Here is a 22352-nt window from a genome sequence, read left to right on the forward strand (position 1 = left end):
TTCTGCTCAAGCAAATCCAATCCATGCTGGTAGTTTGTTCCTTCGGGAGAGGAAAATATCCGTGGAACTGTATTCCCGTTGCTTGCTAGGGCCCTCCCTGTCTGGTAATGTTGCAAGATTTGTTTGACTTCACAAATGAAGCATGTTTTCTCATGGGGATTATACCAAAATAAATAGGCCTGGAATCCTGAAAGGATAACATAGTTCCCTGAGGAATGTGTACTTAATTAAGCTTGGAGAGGTCAGATCTGATACAAAGAAAGCAGAAGTCAAGTCTCTCAAAGATACATGCAATTGCCAAAAATAGGATTTATTTTTTTTAACTGTTCTTTAAAGAAGCAGCAAAATGTGACATTTTGAGCAAAGATGCTATGTTTTTGCACTCTTTTAGCATCAGATCGTTTCAACCTACTTTATAAACCTGTGGTTAAACAGATTAACTCAGGAGGGATGGTAGCTAGCACTCCATTTACAGTTCAGATTGGCAAACTAAACCACAGTGTAGAGGGCTAGTGCAAAGTCCAGTAAAAATCTAGTTTTAGGATCTTGGCTCCTGCTGGTTGGTTTAACCCCTGTTAGCTACACCCAAGTTCTGACTGAGTTTCTTGTGCTTTGCTTCTGAAGTCTTGGAGCAAATCCAGTGATCTGATAAAGGAAAGGACTTCATCTCTGGTTACTGGTTTACACTTATCAGGAGAAACTCATCCATTTTTTTTATTCAAGGAATCTTCTGTTTCATTGGAGTTTTGAAGAGATTCTTCTATTTTATCCTTTTTCCAAATAACCTATCTACCAAATGTCTTGCCCTGTATGTGTTCTTGGAGAGTTGGAGAACAACTTTCACAACGTAGGTCAGGACTGTGACTTTGCAAGATCAAATATCACAGCATGGAAGAAAGCCAGACTTTGAGGTGGTGAAGATACGGGAACAATACATTTCTGTATCTTGGGATAACTGCATTCCTAGTTACTTGTGAAAGGTTTCTTTTCCTTCAGTGACTTTGTTTGAAACAGCTTTGTTGCTTTGTCTTGGGAAAGGGGGATTTGTATGTACATAAATACGCTAAATTTTGAAATCCCTCCTGAAGGTATGTAACTTGCCATTTCAGGTGCTACTTTCAGACTTTGTTTCATAAGGCATAATCCCAAGTAGACAGAAAGGCATCGTGCATGGGTCAGGACTGTAGGAACATGGCTTAGATGTTACAGAACTCAGTTATTCACATGTTTTTGCCGAGAAACTCATGGAGAGTTTCTCAAGCTTCAGCTGATCCTCTTTACACCTTGATGAGGTGGGTGCAGGTAGCGTTAGCATTGTTTCAGCAAATAAAAAATACTGAAGCTGAGAAATTAATAAAATGGTGCTAAAATATCACTGTTGGAATTTGGTTTTGAATTCAGAGAGCTCCTGGCTGTGTTTATTCTGTCTTTCCCTGTAGCAACTTTGTCACAGAACTAGGTGACAGTAAAAATGTAATGTGTTAGGAAGCTTTTCTGATGTTAGTTAGCTTCTGCTTGCTGTATGATAGCATTATATATGAATAAATCTTGGCATTTTAGTGATACTCATGACCCAAGCCCATTAACAGTCTCTCAACTGTAGTTGTCTTTGCAATTTACAGTGCAATTTTTTTGTTTGTTTCTTCCAAACTTAACTTAAACTGCTTCACGCTAATCAAGCAGGAGGGTTGTTTCCATAGTGCAGAAGAATTTGTTGTTCAGAAGTGAGAGTGGAAATGATGTATAGCTGCACTGAATCTCAGTGCTGATTTTACTGTATCTATTCTCTTTTTTGCTTTTTGGGAACACAACTGTATCTTGTTTATTATGATATTGTAGTGACTGCATAGTGCTGCTTCAGTTTCTGCTGTGTTTCCTAAGCCTTCCTTTAAGGCTGCAGTTTTCAATGTGTCCAAAAATGCTTAATTTGAAGAGGAAAATTCAGTGGGTTTTGGGCATGCTTTAGAGCTGTTCTGTGTGGCATGAAGTGCTGAGGATACTTGGTATCTCCAGGACAAAAGTCTGAGTTAGAAACTAATATCACACAACTGGAGATGTTCTATTTAAAAAAAAAAAAAAAAAAAAAAAGTTGTGTATTACCATTGTAGCTTTTTAATCCCAAGTTAATATCCCAATAATGTCCCTTTTTATTCCAGAATTTGGATTTACATTTTTAATTTTGACATGTTACAAGTTGTATCCTTGAGAGCACAGAGTTATTTGAAGATATACTGCCCTCAATGTCCTTTATTTTGTTTCCTTATTGAGTAAGGGGATTTAAGATTTGAGTGGTTTGGGGGATGGGTTGGAGAAGGGGGATGATAACTGACAGGCATGTCAAAGGAAGAAAACTAAGCAGAGAAATTTCTTAGATTTTTCAAGACTTAACTCCAAAGCTCTAGATGTAAATAACTAGATAAGTGTGTGTGTGTTTAAAAAAAAAAAAAAAAAAAAAAGTGGGTGTATATATATATATATGTAAAGACACATATTAAATATTTCCATGAGCTTACCATGTGGACTCCTGACAGTCATTTATGCAACAGTCGCAAGGTCTGCTCACATCACTGTAGCTTTACATTATTTGGAGGATGTCAGTGGCTTCGTTTTACTGCTTTTTTCATCCTTTCTCATCAGTTTTATAACATGATTAGTAGTGAGCTAGAATCAATGGATTTTTTAGCAGGTCATGTACATATTTAATGAAGATTCCTCCCCCTGCACATCCTTTGTGTTACACATATCCTGTGGCAGGCATGCCAGCAGTTCTTACTTGATAGAACTGTAGCTTGGAAGTGATTCATTACAGCCAAATGGTTAAATTGCTTTTGCAAAAGCAATATGATAGAGATTTGGACTTTGAAATGCACCCTTGGTAATAACTGGCTTATTCTTTGAAGATGGTTCTTCCTCTGAAAGATCACCTACTTCTTACAAGAAGAAAATAAAAACTAAGGAAGATAAAAATGAAAGATGCATCTGGGAGTGAAAAAAAACATTGAAATATAAATGTTGGAGATCCCAGCAAATGACCTGTTGTGCAACAGTGGGGGGCACTGTTGTGTGTCTGTTACAGCAAGTGGGGACAGATTTTATTTCCTTAGTGCCAGATACCCTGCCAGTTGTTGACATTTTTTCTTGTTTGAGTTAACATTTATCTCATGTTGGTTGGTTACTCATTAACTGATGTGAGTGGTGTTACAGTCGTATGAAGGAAAATTACCCGCGGATTCATTGGAGTCAGAATTCTTCATCAAAGTAATTCTTTTAAATCTTTTTCTGTCAATATGGGACTTTTTCCAAGCTAAGGCTCGATTCAGGAAGTATCACACTGGGAAGGTGTTTCCATATTAACTGTGTATGCAAGAACAGGTAGTTTGTCTTTCAAATATTTGCTTGGTTATTTGTGGGTAGACTAATGTGTCTGTATGCATGTGTATGTATGCGCCGGGCACTGAAGAGCTAACTGTTTTTGAAAATGAGGCAAGGCATTCCCATATTCTGGTGTTGCTTGTTAATACGTGAATGTGCAGAAGTACAGAAGCTAAATGTACCTTGGTTGTGTGGAACTATGAAATATTACACTAATGCATATCCAGTATATTTCTTACAAGAATAAAGATATGATTGAAAGCTGACAAACCGGGTGATTGCAAATGTCTTTTTTAGAATTAGCTGTAGCTTCAGTTGGGGGATCTGAAAAGTACTTCTGAAGTTTATTGTTTTGTGCAGTTGGTACACAGTGTGTATAGCTTTTTAAACCAATGAATGAGACATTTATACTCCATTTTCTATCTCTGCATTGATACTGGATTGAAGTCCTGCAATCTTGCTTTCCAGGTCTACGCTTTTTCTCTAAATGCTGATTTTTTTAGCATGTCTCAGATTATTGCAAACCAGGAAAAAGAGGTGGAGCCGCTCACATATCCTCAACTTAGGTTGCTTAGACCTCATGATAGCCTCTCTGTTATCTGTGAACACGTCAGCTCCTTTGCTTTTAACCTGTGTCTGGCTTAACAGTGGAAGAATTTGTTGCAACTGCTCATGTGAACTGAAATTGGGATACATAGAGATCTTGAATATTTTGCTTCATCTGAGAAGAAATATGCTATTTGTGTATATGGAGTCAGAGGAAAAAAAGTCAGTGCACCTTGGGTGATTCAGTGTGTCTTGCATTGAGTTTTGTAGCTTGAAAACAGTAGCAATGCCTCCAAGTCTTCAGCTGTGTGATGCATTTTGAGTGCTTTGCAGTTCAGTGACAGTTCAATGTGGTGGTAAGTGGCAGTGTGCAAGGGCAAAGGAATTGCTGCATACACCGGAACGGGTATTATGTGACTCTTCGGTAGTCCTAGAACAGTACCATCTAATGCAGGTGTTGATCTTTGTAAAAAGAAAGTGCAAAAGACACACAGCCAGGAGAAGATGGAGTCTATCTGTAAAGTCAGGTTGCTATATATAGCTGTTGTAGGCACAGTGAAGCTCAGAGAAGAAGAAATCAAGCGTCACCTGTAACGTTAGCTCTCATCTTCTTACAGCCCCGAGTCTGCGTGAGTTGCCTGAATAAGATGGCACAGATCTGCCAAAAAAGATCCGTAATTCTCTGCTGAAATTCTTTTCTAGTGGGTTGTCCCCAGTGCTCTTGTGTCAGCATGTAGGGGATTTTTCTTTTTCTTAGGAAGTAAGTCAGCTGTAATTATCGAGGAGGTTACAGCAGAGCTGTGTTTTGGTTAGCCAAGGGGAAAGGAGGTACTTGATTCCTTGAGGGTTTTTAACAGTGGAGGGAAGGGAGAGAGCAGAGATGATATTTATGTGCTCCAGTGATGACAATTTTATTTGGCAGTGGTTCCAATTATTAATTATGTGAGCATGTAATATTAGTTCATCTCTGCTTTTCCACTGCACTACCCAGTCAGCCTGCAAACTCCTCTGGGGTTTCCATTAATTCTCTCTTTTCTTCCTAGTATAGGCAGTGATAGAAAAGTAATTGTTGAAATTCCAGTTTTTATCTATTTTGACCTTAGGCGTTGCTAATGAAAACGCTAGCAAAAACTGATTTTTAGTGCTTAGAAAATAAGTGCTATGTAATCGCATGGTCGGGACAATGGGGGACAGCCTTTCCTCCGTAGATGCGGTGTTTGCTGCTCGTGGTGGTGGTGCAGGGTGTGCGTGGCTTCGGTTCTTCCTGCTACGGACTGCTCTGCCGCGTGGTTTGCCTCTCGGGCTCGAAGGGAGAATTGGTGGTTGTAATTGAAGGTGGCAGGCGAGGTTTTGCATGCTGTGTCAGGCAGGAGGTTACAGAGGCAGATGTTGTCTTTGCTTTCAACAACAGGAATGCTATCATGACAGCTTAGTTAACATCTTCCATGTGTTTAGTATGGGTGTTTGGTTGGCTAGACTAGTGAATCATGAGTGGCAGTCATGAAATGAGCTGCAGAAATGCAGCTTATTAAGACCTGGGACTTGCAAGCCCACTGAGGAGTCAGAGGGTGCAGCAGACAAACCTCAAGTGTTCATATCTGTCCTGTTTTCTTTAGGGGTAATGTGGAGATCACGAGGAGGCTGGGTGTTGAAAATCAATGTTCTACTTTTTTTTTTTTTTTTCTTTTTGTAAGTACTTTGTGATTTAAGAAGCATTGAGAACGAGGTACATCTTTTTCCGCAAGCAGTTATGGAGGCAAATGCCATCCCTTCCATGCTAGTGGTCAAAAGCTGTTCCTGAGAGTTAAGACCAGAGTGGGTTGTCCTGGTGCAGTCAGGTCTGTCTCTTTTTGTCTGTGCTGCCAACAAGACTGATGTTTCTTTTTGTTCTTGCAGCTTGCTCTGTTGCATAGTCTGCATCTTCTTTTTATTATTCTAAGGATTATAAATGATACATCAGGCCCCTTCTGCTCAGTAACCCGCTCTGTGCACAGTGACTTGAGAGCTGGTAGGACAGCTCACCGACAGTTCCTCAGAGAAAACTCCCCCTTCGTAGTCCAGGTGTTGCCACAGAGTTTTTGGCTCTGCTCTGCTGGCCAAGGGGTGAGTCTGTCCTGGAGAGCCACAACTGTGAAGGTGAACGTGTTAAATGAAAGAGTTTTCACTGGGGTTAACCTCAAGGTTCGTGTTAAAGTGAGCGTGCACGATTACTGAAGCTCAGGTGAGCGCTGTAAATTGATGAACCACAATCTTTCGACTGTATCTGTGAGGTCTGAGGGTGCCTGCTGTGTGGGACTGTAGAAAGAAGCTAACACTTGCTTTTCCCTAGATCATCACGTAATCTGCGTTAGTCATGCTTTTCCTGGCTTTCTTTGTGTTTTGGTTTTTGAATATTCAAACAAGGTTGGTTGGGCTTTTTTTGGTGTGATGTATACAGAACATGTTCTCCATAGGAAGTGTTTTAACTTGGAGCCAAGCCTCTGAAATTATGTGGGTCCACAGAATATCTCTTCTGCTTGCTCTGCTCAGCCCACATCCCGTAAAAAAAATACAGAACAAGGATAAGGTATTGGGAACTGCTGAAGTTCTAGATTACTTGAATAGCAGAATACTTACTTATTAACTAAAACTGAGATGATACTAGAAGAATGCTGCAAAGGATGGATGGAGGCGGGGGAGAAATCCCTCTATGTTTCCCTGCATATGTGACCTGAGGGAAGACATTACTCTTCAACCTGTTTCGCTGATCACAGCATGGGAGCAGGGCAGTGAGTTAGCATTGAGCTAATGCTGACTCTTCAGGGAGCTGAGAGAAAGCAATGCAGCTGAGAGCAGCTGTGGACACTCGGATTCTCCACCTGGTCTGGTTGGTGCCCCTTTGACTCTGCCTGGATTTCACAGTGTTTGAGGGAGCTCAATCATTGGGTCATCTCCAAAGGAAGTATCTTTTTTTTTCCTTATTTTATTATTATTTTTTATTCCAGGTGGTGACACCCTGCTTTTTTCCAAGCAACTACGAACTGGTAAGTATTTTTGGCATTACTGATGTCCATCAGGTTTTATTAGGTTATAGGTTAGGTTATTGCTGTAGCCTCCTATATTCTCTTGTTATTTCAGTACTGTGCCATCACCTTTCCCCTGTGAGGGCTTGGCAAATCAAGGGTCTATTCCTGAAGCTTGTTACTGTGTCCTGTCCCATGCAGGGATTGGGTTGTTTTACTGAGCATTTTGCAAGGCTAAGGATTAACTGGGTGAAATGTTTTCTGCTGTTTAGGATTCTTCTTAAACTGGACTGGATGGCCTGCAACCATGTGCAGTTGTCCATATTACATTATCTGATTTTGTTTGTTCAACATTAATTGCTTCAACATACCAATGTCTCATGTCAGCTTGAAAGCACAAATAGTGGTCGATTTGGTTGGGGCCTGTTATTTTTTGTTGATGGTGGAAGAGAGGACGTTAACCCACACTTGCTCAGGATAGGAAAATGATAAGCCTTTTCTGGCTTGCATGACTGAATTTGGTTATTTTATCTCCAAGGGTAACATGAATGATGTCTGGAGGCTGGGGTGTAACAGTTATTTATTGAATCAGCACTGCCACCTGCTAGTGTCATTACTAGGACTAATCAGCCAACAGCTGATGCCCAAGTGTCAGCCAAAAACTCAGTGTATTGTAGGTATGTGATGCAGCCACTGGCAATTAGGAAGCCTACATCTCACTTCTGCCTTACTATGTGAATTGGCCAAGGCACTTTGCATATTTTTGTGTCTTGATTTCCCTGCTGGAAACATACAGGTAATGATACTTACCTAATACAAACCACAGAAGTAAGAAGGTGCTATAGAAGTGTTGCTTTGTGCTTTTCTTAATTATTATCATTTAAAAGAAAGGCTGGAAACCTAAAAGTGATTTGTGGTATTATGAGGAATGTGGATATCAACTCATGGGATGTCTCTCCTAATTTTGACCCAGTAATTTTATGAATTAACCCATGTCACAGTCTGAGGATCCTGTATGGCATTACTGCTAAAATTATAAATAGAAAAGAAACCCTTTCTTATGTCTGCAGCTCACAGTATTAGATGTATACTGGCAACAGCGGTTGCTATTTCTTTTGTGTTGCGCACACAACCTGTGTATTGATTCTGACACGGAAAATTTGTCATTGTGATTCAGCAACAATTTTAAACATACAGCAACCTGTGGGATATGTTACCAGTCATTACCATTAATAAATCTGGTTGAATTTCATTTATGTGAACTGTGAACATGGGCCAATGCTGGTGATTTGGGCCCAAGGGTCTCTGCGACCTGCTGACAGCTGAACAGTATGGATGGCAAAAGTGGCCTAACCTGGTTTAGTTCACTAGCAGGGATGTAGCCAGAGGTATATTCAGTCCCTGAATAAAACATTTACTAGTTTTAGGCAGAAGAAAGGGTGGAATTCTATTTAAATTTCTTGCAGGGAAAGCTGTAGGTGAAATACTTTCACTACATAGTGTGCAATATGTTCTTATTACTGAGTGAGGTTGAGCAATGTGTTTTGCTTTTGATATGAAATGTGGTGACCTTTTCAGATTAGGGGTCTGCCTTGTGCACAAGTAAATGTTATCTGTTTAGTGAAGAGCTCTGTTGTTCTGAAGGAGGATAACCTGTGACCATCTTAGCTGTAAGCAATTTCTTGTACAACTACTTTGAGATCTTTAGATAATAGGGAGGGCAGTACTGTATTCAAATTAACCAAAACTTTGTTGCATCGCAGTTTGCTGCTGAACCATAGATTTATCCCCATTCATTCCAGCCAAGGAATTCCAACCTTTTAGTTCTCACATAAATAAAACGATGCCTGCTCTAAATTAGTGCTACATATATTTAGCCAGTGTAGTGGTTGCCTGTGTTGCTCTCCTTAATGTGGCTTATAGCAACCACTGTAGTTAAACTCTCAGTGGCATGTTTGTTGGAAGACTGTGGAAGCCTGCTGAAACTCACAGATGCTCTTTTTCTTCAGAATGTGGGTTTTATTGATTATTTTCAGCTTGGATGTCTGTTTCCAAAGAGGCCCTTTCTTCCCATTTCTCATGAGCCATGTATCTTGAAGCTTTGTAATGACATCAGGACCCTCATATATCAACCCAATGCAGCTGTTAGGAGTTTCAGGTGCTAAAACACAAACCAGCTGCTGTTAAGTGTTCTAATGCTACTTACTTTATGTTGTCATGCTCATTCCTCTGACCGGTGAAAGGGGCGATGATGTTAGTCCAGCTCTGTTAATTCAAGTCAAATGTTTAGCAAAGATGACCTATTCTGGTGCACTTCATTTTATTTCAAGAAGAGGCAATGGGTTATTTGTGGCAATGGACTTTCATTGTAGAGATGTATAGCATGACCCAAAGATTTTAAAAAAGAAAAAAGCGGGGGGGAGGGGAAGTGCCATGGTCATGTTTTTTTTAATTCAAGAGCTGACTTAGCCTATATAACAGTTCTCCTAAGATTTGATAAAAATCGAAGATGACAAGTCTGTTTAAACAGCCTTTTCTGGCATTGTATCTTATTTTGAAAGATTGACAATTATTCAGTTGATCTTATTTTTTAAAATCAAGTTTTTTAATAAAAAAATTGCAAACAAGTACACACATTTTCATTAAACAAGTCTTTGTGTCTAGTGCTGCAAAAAGAAGAGAAGGTTTAGGCCCTAACCTTAAAGTTCCAAATACTTTTAATTTCATCTATTACTTTGAAAAGATAAAAATAAAGGGAATGCCAATGGAAGGATGTTATTTTTGATGTAATTTTTAGATTCTAGGAAGTATTCTAGGACAGTTTAAGATGCTTCAAGAGGGCAGTAAGTTTGTCTCCTTCACTGAAAGTTTTTTCCCATCCTTCATGATAGTGTATCTTTGGCAAGAATAAAGGGAATGAAATCTTAATTCCTCAGAGGCCCCTCACATATCCCGCCAAATGTCTTGTGGTAATGAAATGTGGCGTGAAGGCCCAAACCCCTTAGCATACATGGATTCTTATCTTAAAATTACTCCATTGGTTGAATGGTGCTTATCACTGCATGACTTGTCAGTTTTAAGGCACGGTTAAGTAGTGATCTTTACCAGAGAAATTTCTGATTTACCCTTTATAACCTTTCTTCTTCCCCTCCTCCCCCCCTTCTTTTTTTCCCCTCTTCTTTTCATTCTTTTTCCTTTTTTTTTTTTTCTGACTGGTTACTAAGGAATTCTGCATACCTGTAGTGCTGCCATTTAAACATCACATTTCATAACCAGCTGTTATTAAGTGGAAAGATTAAGTGGACACTTAGCCAGCTACTTATTTTTTATTGTAACATCGCTTCAAACTGAATTTTTTTCAACTATTTTGCTAAGTCTCAGGTGGCAGTTTAATCATTTTGATAGAAATTGGGGAGGGGGGAGGGGTGGCAGTGGTTCTGCTTTTTTTTGTTTTGCTTAACTCTGTTTTCCTTAAGTTTGCAAGCCTCTTTTCTGCTTGTGAAGAGAAAAATAAAAGACTTTCACATTCAGAACCCTCCTAACAAACCAAAAACCTGATTTTGAACAGTGAGTCAGACTGTGCTCTGGCCTGTCTCAAAAGAGGAGGGGAACAGAATAAAACTAATTGTGGGAGAAAAGGGTTTGGGGGGGGTGGGGTCGTGTTTTTCATCTGTTTTTTTTTTTAAGGAGTGGGAGAATACCTTGAAAAAATTGCTGAAGAAGCAAGTGGTGGAGTCACAAAGGCCTCATCCTATTTGCATATCTCATTTTCACTTGAAATCTATGGTGGTTAACACATAGCTTCATGTATCCAACCTAGTGCCAGCGTTTTCTCAAAAGAAACTAAAAGTGAATTTTTGTGAAAATGTATTATGATACAAAGAAAAAACAAAAATGAAAAATCAAGTATGTACAGGGAAAGAGAGGAAGAAAACAGAAAACCTCAAGAAAACTCAGTACGCTAACAGTGTTTGAAAGAAAACTAGTCCTTTTTAGCAAAAAAGCCCCTCCTGTTCCTTTTTTCCATGGTGCCTGGTGAATGAAGTCCTCCCCGGATGCTTTGGCTGAGAAAGATCAGTAGATACCACAACCTGTATTTTTATCCTTACTGCATTCATTTACTTTTTAAAGGCATCTTCCCACAAAAGAAAAAAAAAAAAAAAAAAAGTGAGGCGGTTTGTTGTTCCCATGGAGCAGAGTCCATCTGTTTTTAATGTGAGCTTGCAAGAGATTTTTTGAGAAATCTGAGGCTGAATTACTGTTTGTGCTGTTGGGAAGGCCTGAGCATGTAGATGAAGGATTGCATTCTCCAATTTCATTCTAAGTGGGGCCTCAGTACTAGAAGACGCAAGATTGTTAACTTGGGTTAATCAGGTATGACCTCCAAATACCCTGGAGTACGGTGACAGTGACTAAGCTGAATTAGGAGCTGACATATGCAACGATTTTGCTCTGCCAGCTACGATTTTGGTTTCCGGCTTAAATCAGTAAAAGCTTTGCTGGAAAATTGCATCAAGTGGGTTTGATTTGTAATAAATTTCTGTAACTTACGGCTAATCTGTTTCCGGATTTTCCTTTTTCTTTCTTCTTTCAAGCAATAGCATGGAAATCCTATGGAAAACTAGGAAAACACCCAACTCTGTTATTTACAGGGACTTACTTGTTTTTCTATTTGCTACATGCAAACTTGAGCTCACAGGACCGGTGAGATGCACACGAAGCAAGCGTTACGCGCGCGTAGCCAGCGTGATTTGGCGGAGGTAAAGGGCACACAAAGTCTGCCAGACCTCTCCCTTGCTATGAGCCTTCCAGCCTCGCCAGAGCAGTTCTGCCGGGAGTGCTGCGGGCTGTAGCTGTGAATTCTCCCTCGTGAATGTGCTGCACGCCGCGGGAAGGGGAATGCGACAGGGCTGTGCTCTTCCCTAGTTTGTTTGCAAAGGGTGGGAATATGCAGTGGAGGTTTATATTTGCTTTTTCAGTTCCTGCTTTGTCACCTTCTCCCTCGTGAATGTGCTGCACGCCGCGGGAAGGGGAATGCGACAGGGCTGTGCTCTTCCCTAGTTTGTTTGCAAAGGGTGGGAATACGCTTTTATATTTTAAAATATAAAATATATATATTATATTTTATATTTGCTTTTTCAGTTCCTGCTTTGTCACCGTTCAGAATTGTAGTGCCCATGTCTCCATGGGAGACATCAGTGGGCTTTGAAGAAACCGTTATGAAGATGATGTTTCTCCACTTCTGGTCCATACAGCTTTCCTGAACTGATGAGGAAGCAAAGTTGCCTTGAAACTTTTTTTTTTTCCCCTTAAAGCTAGCTCTTTCTTGCTATTCAGTTTTCCTTTAATAATTTTTGAGCTGTGCTTTTTTCTGCCTTTCCTTTTTTCCAGCTTCATCACCCAATAATATTCTACTTTTCTTGGTTTCTTGATTTGCTAGTGCCACATTCCCCCAGTGCCATAGATAGCAGAAGCACAGACTGATGAGACGCCTTCTTGACAAAACCTGTGAGCTGCTGCCTGAATTGAAACACTTGACACGATTATTTTTCAGACTTTTCTGGATCTGCGGATCCCTAGAAGGGGGTTGATGTGGGCCTCTGTATAATGCGTTTCTGTGGGGTTTGTTTTTTCTTTTATGTTCCAAGTGCTTACCAGAGTAAGGCCATAGACCCCACAGGTCTGCAGAGTAGAGGTTCAAAAATGCTATTTTAAAGTGCAGTCAGTGCCTTGTTCATAAATGTCTCTGACACCCATAAAAGGGAACAGAGAATCAAACTGCATGAATGTGGACATCCCACTCCCCCAAATTAATGAAATGTAGTGATGCTGAATTGAGCTGTGCAATGTATACTAAATTCAAAAGCCAGTCATTATATTTGCCAAGAGGGAGAGCTCATGTTGTTTCTAGGAATGTTGGAGAATTACAAGATTTAATAAAAGTTCAAATACAAAGTTTTGTTATAATGCACTGTTTTCAGTCCCTGATGTTCATCCAAAATGAAATGAAAATCAGGCTTTCTTTGAACAAAAACAATCTGCAGAAATAGGGGATCAATGAGAGGGAAAGCTTTGGTAGTTTCCAGAGCCAGGTTTGCCTGCTTGTTTCTTTATTTTCTCCAGGTTGACTCCTAACCTTACACTGAGTGTGGTACTGCTGCGGGGTAGAAGCATCTGTTTTTCTGGAATGTGACACAATTTACTATAGCAGCTGAATCCCGCAGTGCGAGGTATAGCTTGCTTCTTTCTGCCTTCCCAGCTTTTTTAGCTAAAGGGAAATTATCCATGTATCAAACTCCACAGTATCATTAGTTTTCAGTTGGCATAGAAACTTTTCACGTATGTTTGACTTTAGTAAACAGCAAATGGACTTGCATAGATTCTGCTTGACAGCTCACACTAGAAAAGGGAAATACACACTCCAGGGTAGGTTTTTTCTGCTATTCTGCATAATTTTCTCTTCTTTCATAGCTTATCTCAAGAGTGACAGATCTTATGTCCCTTGTGAACATGCTTTTAGTTAGTCTTTGAAAATGCTTTCTCAACAGTGGAATATGTAAAAGGAAGGAACAGTACCAATCCTATCTCTATAAAGTGTGCCAGCCAAACATTAAAAAAACCAAACCCAAACCCCAAAACATTTACTGTGGCACTAAGTATTACAGTGTCGTGGAGGACTGCCACTTGTCTTTCAAAAGGAGAAGACAAATCCATTAGTGTTCATTTAAAAATCAGTGTTTCTTATAGTCAGTATTCATTGTAATAAGCACAGGTATCCATGTGGACCCCTCTCTTCAGACAGCTGTGAAGCAAATGTGATTCCTTAGGTTAAATTCTGATGTTTTGTCTGACTGTTCTATAATAATGGATCATGTTTGCTCATTGCTTAACTAATCTTCATTCCCTAGCATCCCATTCAGTTTTAGTTCACTGGCATGTCAGAAATCATGCTGGTTTAATTTGCTTTAGGTTAATGTTTTCCACATGGGCTTAAAAATTCAGTACTTGCATGTAAGTAACAAAGTGTGTGTAGCTGAAGTGTTATGTATGAGCTTGCTTTTGAGTCTTCTCACTTAATGTCATTAAATGCTGGAGTGAAAGAGGTCGAAGCTCAAAGTCTGTTTCTTGGAGAAATGTCACAGCACTGCCTGGTAGATTTGGGGGAGGAAGGAAGGGAAGCCGGAGGTAATTGGGTTTTGGGTGCCTTTAAAGTGGAATCCATATGAGAAGCTTTCAGGGCAAGATAGCCCTACTGATTAGCAAAACCTTAACAAAGGTGAAGAAACTGTGTGTCTTGAATGACTGAAGTGGGTAGAGCATCTCCTGTGGCATTCCTTTAATGGCTGATGTGTGTTCCTTGTTTGTAATTACTAAAAGGAATACAACTTTTTTTTTTTTGAAGTAGCAGTATCATTTTATCTTTTGCTTTAATGGCCTTATTTTTCCTTCAGAGAGGCTTTTCTAGGGAGCTATTGGCAGGAATCAGTGATGGTTTTCTTCTGTGGTGGCAGGAGACGGAGGCGGGACAACTTTTTTGGAACAATTTTTCTTTGTTCCATAGCAAAGTGTTTTTTATTTCTAACCATGTGAATCTAATTTCCTTTGCACTGGCTTTATGGAAAGGTGTGGACAAGAATGTTGTGTTGTGTTTGATATTCTTGAAACGTTACGATTAGTGAGGTGCACAAGTAATGCACATTAACTATAATATACTGTCATCACAGTGTTCAGTACGTTATATTGGGTCAAAGTATAGTGGCTGCACATGGGGCCAATGAGATGTGAGAGGCATCTAATATCCTTTTGTCTCTGATTTCTAGTTTTACACTGGGAAAGTCATTCTCTTAATACAGTCACAGTTTCCCCATGGAGAATAGTAGCATTTCTTTTCCTTTTACAGGTAGTATTGGGAGAAAACACCCCAAAAATGAGATGTGATGAGATATTGCAATGTGCGGTGATGTTTTCCCTGTGAAGTGGCAGGTTTTTTGCCAACAGTGTTTTGTTTTCCAACTGGGGGAGAGGAGTGGGAGAGAACTCGGGAACTGGAAACAGTGGCCATGAAGCAAATAGGATTGATGTCCGTGTAGAAGGAAGGAAGGAAGGGGGGGAGGATTTTCACAGTTTCATTATGGAGTTTGTAAGATCAGTAAATTTGGCTGTTGCAGTTAGAATCTTTTGTTTTGCTTTACTTTTTTCACCTGGATGTCCCATAGACGTATGTTAGCCTGGCTTCTTTGCCATCTCTGTTCCTTTTTCTCTTTTAGGACTTAAAGACAGGAAGATTTATAACTGGCACAGCTATGTCTTAGAGTGGTCACTGTAGAAAGTAATGATGAAGTTTCAAGAAGAAATGTCAAGCTTTCACTAAAATCTTTAGAAATTTGAGAGGTAGCTCTGCCATCTTAATGTGGCTGATAGTCTTGGTTAAGATCTTTAGCTTGGATATTAGAATATACTTTCAAAGCCCTCCTTCATTTGTGTCCAGTCAGAGACTTGAAGCTGGATCTTCCACATCTCAAATAAGCGTACCACAGTAGTTAGCCACTGAAGAGTTTTATTTGTAATTTTAATCCTAGAGTTGATGAATAGGCAGCAGGAGTAGCAGTATTTGGCTTGTGGGCAACCATTTTAAAGCCGTGCAGGGAGTGTTTGGAGACTTGAGTGTACATCCTTAGGTGGACCGGTTTTGAAAGAAAGGGGTTAGATGCTGGGCATCTGGTTATTGTGTGTATGTATATATATATATATGTGTGTGTGTGTGTGTATACAAACACGTATATTTACCTGAGATGGTTTTTTCACCACAACTCATTTCGTCACTCTTGCCCTTAAGTCAGAAGAAGAAGGGAGCAGTGTGATCCTGCTACTTGAAATAGTTATGTCAAGCCCTTTGCTTTTAGCACCCTGTTCCCTCTCTGTAGTAAGGTGGAGAGAGTTGTTGCTTCTAGCAGAGTGAGAGAACATGAGGCATTTCAGCAGGGACTCAACAAGCTGGAGAGCAAATTCAAAACATTAAAAAAGAAAGAGGAGAAGAGGATATTCTTGCTGCTCATTCCATGTTCCATCTAGTAGTTATCCTGGAAAACTTTCAGACTATACTAGTCCAGTGCTAAACTGAGCAATACAAGGAAGAAAAATCCCTTTGAACTGGCAAACATTAGGTGCAAACCTCATTTATGTCTCTGTTTTATGTGCAATAACACAAATAAGCTGCTTAGTTGTTCTGGAAGGGTAGGTGCCAAGTTCAGCTTGTGTATGAACTTTCAGGTGAAGAGCAAAAGAGGTGGTGCCTTTTCCCAAGCACTCGGCTTATGGAGCCCGTGAAGTCTCTCTCTACAGAGACCCCCAAGTGAATCCAAAATCTGTATTTTGTGTGTTTTGCCTCTTCCTGTATGCATCTCTTTATTTCTGCTAAGTAGCAGTGAGTGTCCTAAGACAGTAAAATAGTAGTAACTAAGGTTATAGTGATACAGGTATTTGTCCTATGTATCGCCTTTAATCTGCTGAGAAGAACTTTGAAGTTTCAGTCAATTTAGGGTTTCTGGGTTGAATTAATAGCACTGGTCAGTTTATATGTTAGTTCTTCTGACTGATGGGTTTGTGTGTTTAACGCTGTGGAGATTTGATAGCTGGCAAGCTAAGTCAAGTTTTTAAACAAAAAATAAAACAATGTCAAAGCCTGCTGTCAAGGGTTAACCGTGAACCAATCTCCCATCATAAGGGTTATGGCCAGTGCAGGCAGGATGGATGTCCTGGTAAATTGTGTGTGGGCTCATTGAGTTAAGCAAGGTGTTGCTGCTGTAATTTACACTCTGAAAATCTGTAACTGTGTTGCCAGTTGAGATTTGCAACTACAATGTATCTGAACTTCAGTGACCCACCAAAAGAAGAGTTCACAGTTACAAAGCTGCATCTCTAGTTCAAAGCACCTTTCCCAGAGCAGGCTTTGGAGTCAAATTTTCAGTTCTACCACTACTGCATGGTGGAGTTGCGTGGCCATGCAGCTATGCTGGGTTACCCATAATCTGTCTTGGGCAGAGGCTGGTATTCTTGGTTTGGGCAAACATTGTGTTCCTCTGTGTGTACCTGCTGCTTTAGCTTTTGTTTGTTTGTTTGGTTGGTTGGTTTTTTGGGGTTTTGGGTGTTTTTTTTGTTGTTGTTGTTTTTTAACACTTTCCAAGCTATAAGTTACTGCACAGTCTTGAAGTTGCAGGAGAATCCAGCTCTGGTCAGCAAAACAATTCAACAGGAAGAACTGGGTTTTCATTTTATTGTCTGTGCCATTTTAAGATGGCTTGGTTGTTTACCCAGAATTAGAAAGCAGTTTCCTGAGACTTTTCCCCTCCTTTGGGTGTGCTCTCCCAATAAGTAAGGTTCAATACCAGTTACTCTCTTACCTGTCACTTAGTCTGTATGTGGTAGTGTGCCAGTAAAGATTATGAAGAGGGAAAACGTGTTTCATCATACATTTTTATGTGTCCCTTTTAGTTTATGCTTTAAATGTACCAGGTAAATATTAAGTTTGATTTGCATAAGGTTTGCACTTTCACCCTAAACTCTTGCGAAGTGTTGCAGAGTGCTGTTTTAACGGCTGTTATGTTTTGTTCCAGAGGTGTGTATATTTCAGTGGTGGATATATTTCAGTAATTCCTGTTCTGTATAAAATTTGCATGCAAGGTTTTCCAGATTGTGAAATAACTTTGCATTCTGCAGGGTAAAGATGCGGGTGGGCTGTTAGCTATGATTATAATACTGTTGCTACAGTGGCAATGTAGCTTGTGACAATTTAGCTTTAACGTCTTCTGAGCAAACCCTTCTTGAAGTTTGCACAGAATTTGAAGTTGTCTTTTGAAGCAATGTTTTTATGCAGTTGAACATTAGGTGTTGCTCTATGCACAATGGACTCTTTGCACACTGGAGGAACAGGGAACACTGAAGTTTGGTGTAGTGTTACCTAACCTACAGCACTGACTTAATTCTACTGTTACTTGGTTTTCTCATTTTGAGTGTTTTTCAATGTGAAATACTTCTGTTAATTCTCCCATTATATTTCCAAATGGTAAAATCCTTCATCTAGGGTATCTTCTCCTGTGAAATGCCAAATCTTGACTTTGTCGAAGTCTTAAGCAAACATTTTGAGGGTTTTTTTTACCCAGTTTTACCACTGTACTTCCCCATTACATTACTTTGATTTCATGCTGATAGTAGTCATCAATAAAAAAGCATGCACTGATGGAAGGTTGTGCTTCTGGTGATTCATGTTAGATTTTCGTAGTAATGGATTGGCTCATTTCTTTTAAAAGGTTTATTTTAAACCTCCACAGATACAACTTAGGATGTTTTAAAGCCTTGAATAGAGATTTTGCACAGTGCTTAAAGAAAATCCTAGGCAGTTTACTTTATCAATAGCCATGCCAGTGTCTGTTTTCATGAAAATGCATAAAATGAGAGATTGGGAAAAAAAGCAGAAGTGAGTACATGGTTAGCAGCATAGATCTCCATGTATATTGTAACTGGGAGTAAGCACCCTCAGTAGCTGAGTGCTGGCTTACAAGACATGAATACGCAGGATGATAATGTAAAATCAATATGTTTTCCATATCTGTTTGAAAGATAGTTTGGTTATTAACACTGTAGAACATATGTGTACTTCTGAATGATTTATTTGTCGTGTGTATATATTAGGAGGGGATTTCTTAGAATATAGTTAAACTATCTGGAAAATTAAAGTCAGTTTTGTTAACTTTTCTCCTTTTGCAGGCTAATAACAATGAGGCCATTAAAAATCATGTAACCAGAACTGTAAGTAATTCCATTTTATTTATTTCTTTTTCCGTTACTTGGCCTGATTTATTTTCCTGTTTGTGGCTGCTTATTTTTATTACATCTTCATAAAGCGTTCGTTGCTAGCCATTTTCAAAGCACGCACTTTGGTTTCTCTACTGTGTGAAATTAGCCTTTGATTAGGATAATTAGTGTTTTTTTACCCCCTGAGTTTATCCAGGAACAATGACATGAACTCTGTGTTCCTTGTTTCTAAATCAAGCAGGGGAGAAGTGAAGAGAAATATTAAAATCTTCATAGACTGATTGTATTCAAAGGAGTTCAGAAATTCGAGAGGGTTATTTTTTTTTTTTCAGCAGCAAGAATATGAATTCTTGTATTGTGGTCAACATGCAATTGATCTTTTAGCCTTTATTTGTTCAAGCAACTGTGCCATGTTGTTTACAAAACAAACGAAATGCCCTTTCCCAACCCTTCATTGTTATTGCTGCTGTAGTCCTACTGGTACACGTAGTATTAAATACATTTATTGAAGTACAATAGAACCCAGTCTTCTAAGTGGTGTAGAAATTTCTGCAAATGGGAAGTATTGCACATTTCAATACTTATAGTACTTATGAGTATACTTCTAGCATAATTTCTGTGAAATAAGTAAGACAAAGAAGAAAACGCTTTTTGAAGTCGTTTGCAGTTGCCTTTTATCAGAGGTGCCACGTTTCTTTGTTTTCTAAATAAATCATGGAAGATGCCTATAGTTAACTATCTGTTAGTAGGCAATTGTGATGCAGACAGGTATTTGATCCACCGCTGTAAAGATGAAGTTAACATTTAAAAAGCGGCGGAGGGAGGGACTTGCAAGATGCATATGGTCTTCACCAATTCATTGTTGAATTCAAGAGCAGCTCTCTACTGCAACAAATCAGCATCTATTTCACAGTGTCAGTCTTGTGCACGTTGCGTTTGTTTTGCGATGCCGTCCGTGGTTCAGTGCTGCAGGCTTCTGCTGGTGCCGCTCTGTGCAGGGCGTGAAGAATGCCGATCCTTGACTACCCATATAGGCAGGAGACCTTCACAGGGGTTGCATTTGTATTAGCAGTGTAGTTTGTTTACTTGGGGTGGTGATAAATGTTTTTGTGCAACCAAGGCCATCTCTGTGATTGGATCCCTGCTATTATCCACACTGTTCCGGTAAAATTATAATTATTTCTAAGTTGCTAGAATACATTTGATCCTGAAACCAGCTAAAATGTCTAGTGACAAGGTTGTTTCTCCCTTCACTCTTCCTTAACTAGACAAATTAACTAAAATAAAAAAAATCAGAATAGAGCAAACTTCTTAGTTATCTGCACGTGAATAATTGGTTTTGACAGCTGCTTCTGGTGTAACAAATGTGAAGCAAAATAATGAGCTACGTTGTGAGGAAAATAATTGCAGATAATTTTCTATTGTTAGTTGGAAGTTTTTAGCCGCATTGTGTTACATCTGAATACTTAGAGGGTTTTCTGTTTGTACTGGTTGCTTATTACACACGCCAAGGTCATATGTTTTGGGTTTTTTTTCTGTACATGTGGTAGCTTGTGCACAGCCATTTTGAAAGCAGCCTTAATGGCAAGCAATGCTTTTTCAGCTGTGTCTTTCGTCCTATTATATTTTGCATTGGTTGTTATTTGACCATTAGCAAGGTTCCTGAAATGTTGGGGAGTTACTTTTCACGGACCGGTATACTCCAGCAGCAAAGGGTGACATGGATGAGGGGCAGGGGCTCGTTGGGAAATAGAAGAAAGTTCCCAACTAAAACACAGCGGTAGGAACACCTATTCCTGTTTGGAAAAGAGAGGAGATATAAAGCTGCAAGGCTGGGTGAGACTTTTGCAGCTCTGGATCTGTGACCCGTGACGGCAGCACACATCCCGTCTGGGGGGCGCTCACGGGAGGTGCGTTCCTCGTCTTCCTGCCTTCTCTCCCTTCTAAATTTGTGCTGCGCTTGTTCTCCTTTTGGTTTATTAACTAAATTGGAAGAGACTGCTTTAACCTGCCTGACCCTTTTTTGGCTCTGAGATTTCTTCTCCCTTCCTCTCTCTCCTTTGCATCTTGTTCCGTGGCATCTGGTCCAGAAAAGAAAAGCTCTTGCTTTTTCCTAGCAACGTGACTGCTAATGGAATATTTCTAGCGTCAGCCCTTACTGCTTTATAGGAAAACTGTGTAAACATCAACAAAGAGAGTTTGGCTTGAATTCTAGGTAGTGTCAGAACCAAACTTTTGTTAGCTTAATTCTAATGTTTGGGATAGCTCTGAGGCATGGATAACACTTTCTTACTCAGGAAGTGAGAAGTGCATTTTCTTACATTTAGAGGGCTTCCCCATGCCCCTGTGGACTGGAATCTTATTTTATTCTTAATGTATTAAAAACAAATAAATAAGGCTTCTTGTTTCAGCTAAAGGCTGGCAGAAATGATTCTGTCACTTTCTATCCAAGAATTGCGTGCACATAACTTCCTGTTAGCTAACAGGGTGCTAAATCTGTGCTGAAAGTTTGCTTCAGTTTTGATCTCTTGCATCTTAACTAGGTCAGAGAGAAACTTGGTAGATCTGCTTCTGAAGTCTTTGCCTCTGCTACCACATTTTTTCTTTCCACTGTGGACATCACTATTTTTTTACAGAGTTAGGAAGTAGAGCACATACATACAGGAACTTTGCATTGGGTGCTACTGAGTCATGCTGTGCAGGACTTCCACAGAGCCTCATAACGTGGTAGGTGTGAATTAATGCAGAAACCTTTACACTTTACTGTGTCTGTTGTGCTTAATTTCATTGCCTGTGGGTAGTATTCATTCAGGAAGCTGTTCCAAAGCTCTGGAGTAATTATGAAACTATGCCATAACCGGAGCTGGAGCACATCTATTATTTTAGTCATTGAGGTAAACTCCTTGGCTAACACTTAACATGGCAGTACTTAAATACGGACATAGTACGTTTCCCCATAGGTTTGCGGTGGAACACAGTCATTGGAGTGTTGGCACAACTCTGATAGCTCGCCCAGGCAGGTGTGCTCCTGTTCTGCGTGTGCAAGGGACAGCGTTACGCAGCCCTGGTTAGGGCTAGGCGCTAGCCTCGCAAAGCTCGTCGGGAACTCCTGGTCTTGAGACTTTGTAGAACTAAGGCTTCAGAAATATTACCGTTTTCCAAATGTGCATATGTATATCTGTAAAATTGTATATGAAGTAAAACATCAATTGTGCCTCATTCTCACTTGAATATGGACTTTACGTGCATTCAGTATTCTCTCCTAAAGAGTGCTTAGTAGCAAAGATTTGCTATGTGCCTTCTCTCTGTTACAAATTTCAATTTTTTAAAAGAAAAGCATGGATAGAAGACCCAGCTGCACCAGGAACTTTCAGGCTGTGAGCAGGGCTGCTTTTCTGAATCTAAGTGAGTTGGAGGATGATCTTCCTGCCCTGGTTAGTTCCTTGTTGCCCTGGCAGACTGATAGATGGAACTCCGTATCCGAGTGCCCCACAAACTTGAAAACGATGAGCTGGATTACAAAGCCCTCCAGTTAACTTCTTAAGGGGAGCCTGGCCTGTCCTGGTTGAAGTGTTACAGGGAAGAATCGTGGGAGCAGCTTTGCCAGCAGCTAAGAGTCGG

At 39.8% G+C, this 22352-nt stretch overlaps 1 protein-coding gene across 12 annotated transcripts in view; it reads left to right on the forward strand.

The window, feature by feature from the left end:
• Positions 1-22352, forward strand: part of TNS3 (tensin 3) — a 298348-nt gene that overhangs the window by 145491 nt on the left and 130505 nt on the right. For 8 of the 12 annotated variants that reach the window (XM_041118287.1, XM_030041615.2, XM_030041616.2 and 5 more), the window contains 2 exons: positions 6903-6941; positions 18684-18725. In XM_041118287.1, coding sequence (XP_040974221.1) covers positions 6903-6941; positions 18684-18725 — 81 coding nt within the window. Of the gene's footprint in view, positions 1-3207; positions 3259-3284; positions 3373-6902; positions 6942-18683; positions 18726-22352 lie in introns of those variants that run through there. The other 4 variants (XM_030041617.2, XM_030041621.2, XM_030041623.2 and 1 more) reach the window with 3 other exon arrangements.

Source organism: Aquila chrysaetos, chromosome 18, assembly GCF_900496995.4.
Source record: "Aquila chrysaetos chrysaetos chromosome 18, bAquChr1.4, whole genome shotgun sequence".
Classification (NCBI taxonomy): domain Eukaryota; kingdom Metazoa; phylum Chordata; class Aves; order Accipitriformes; family Accipitridae; genus Aquila; species Aquila chrysaetos.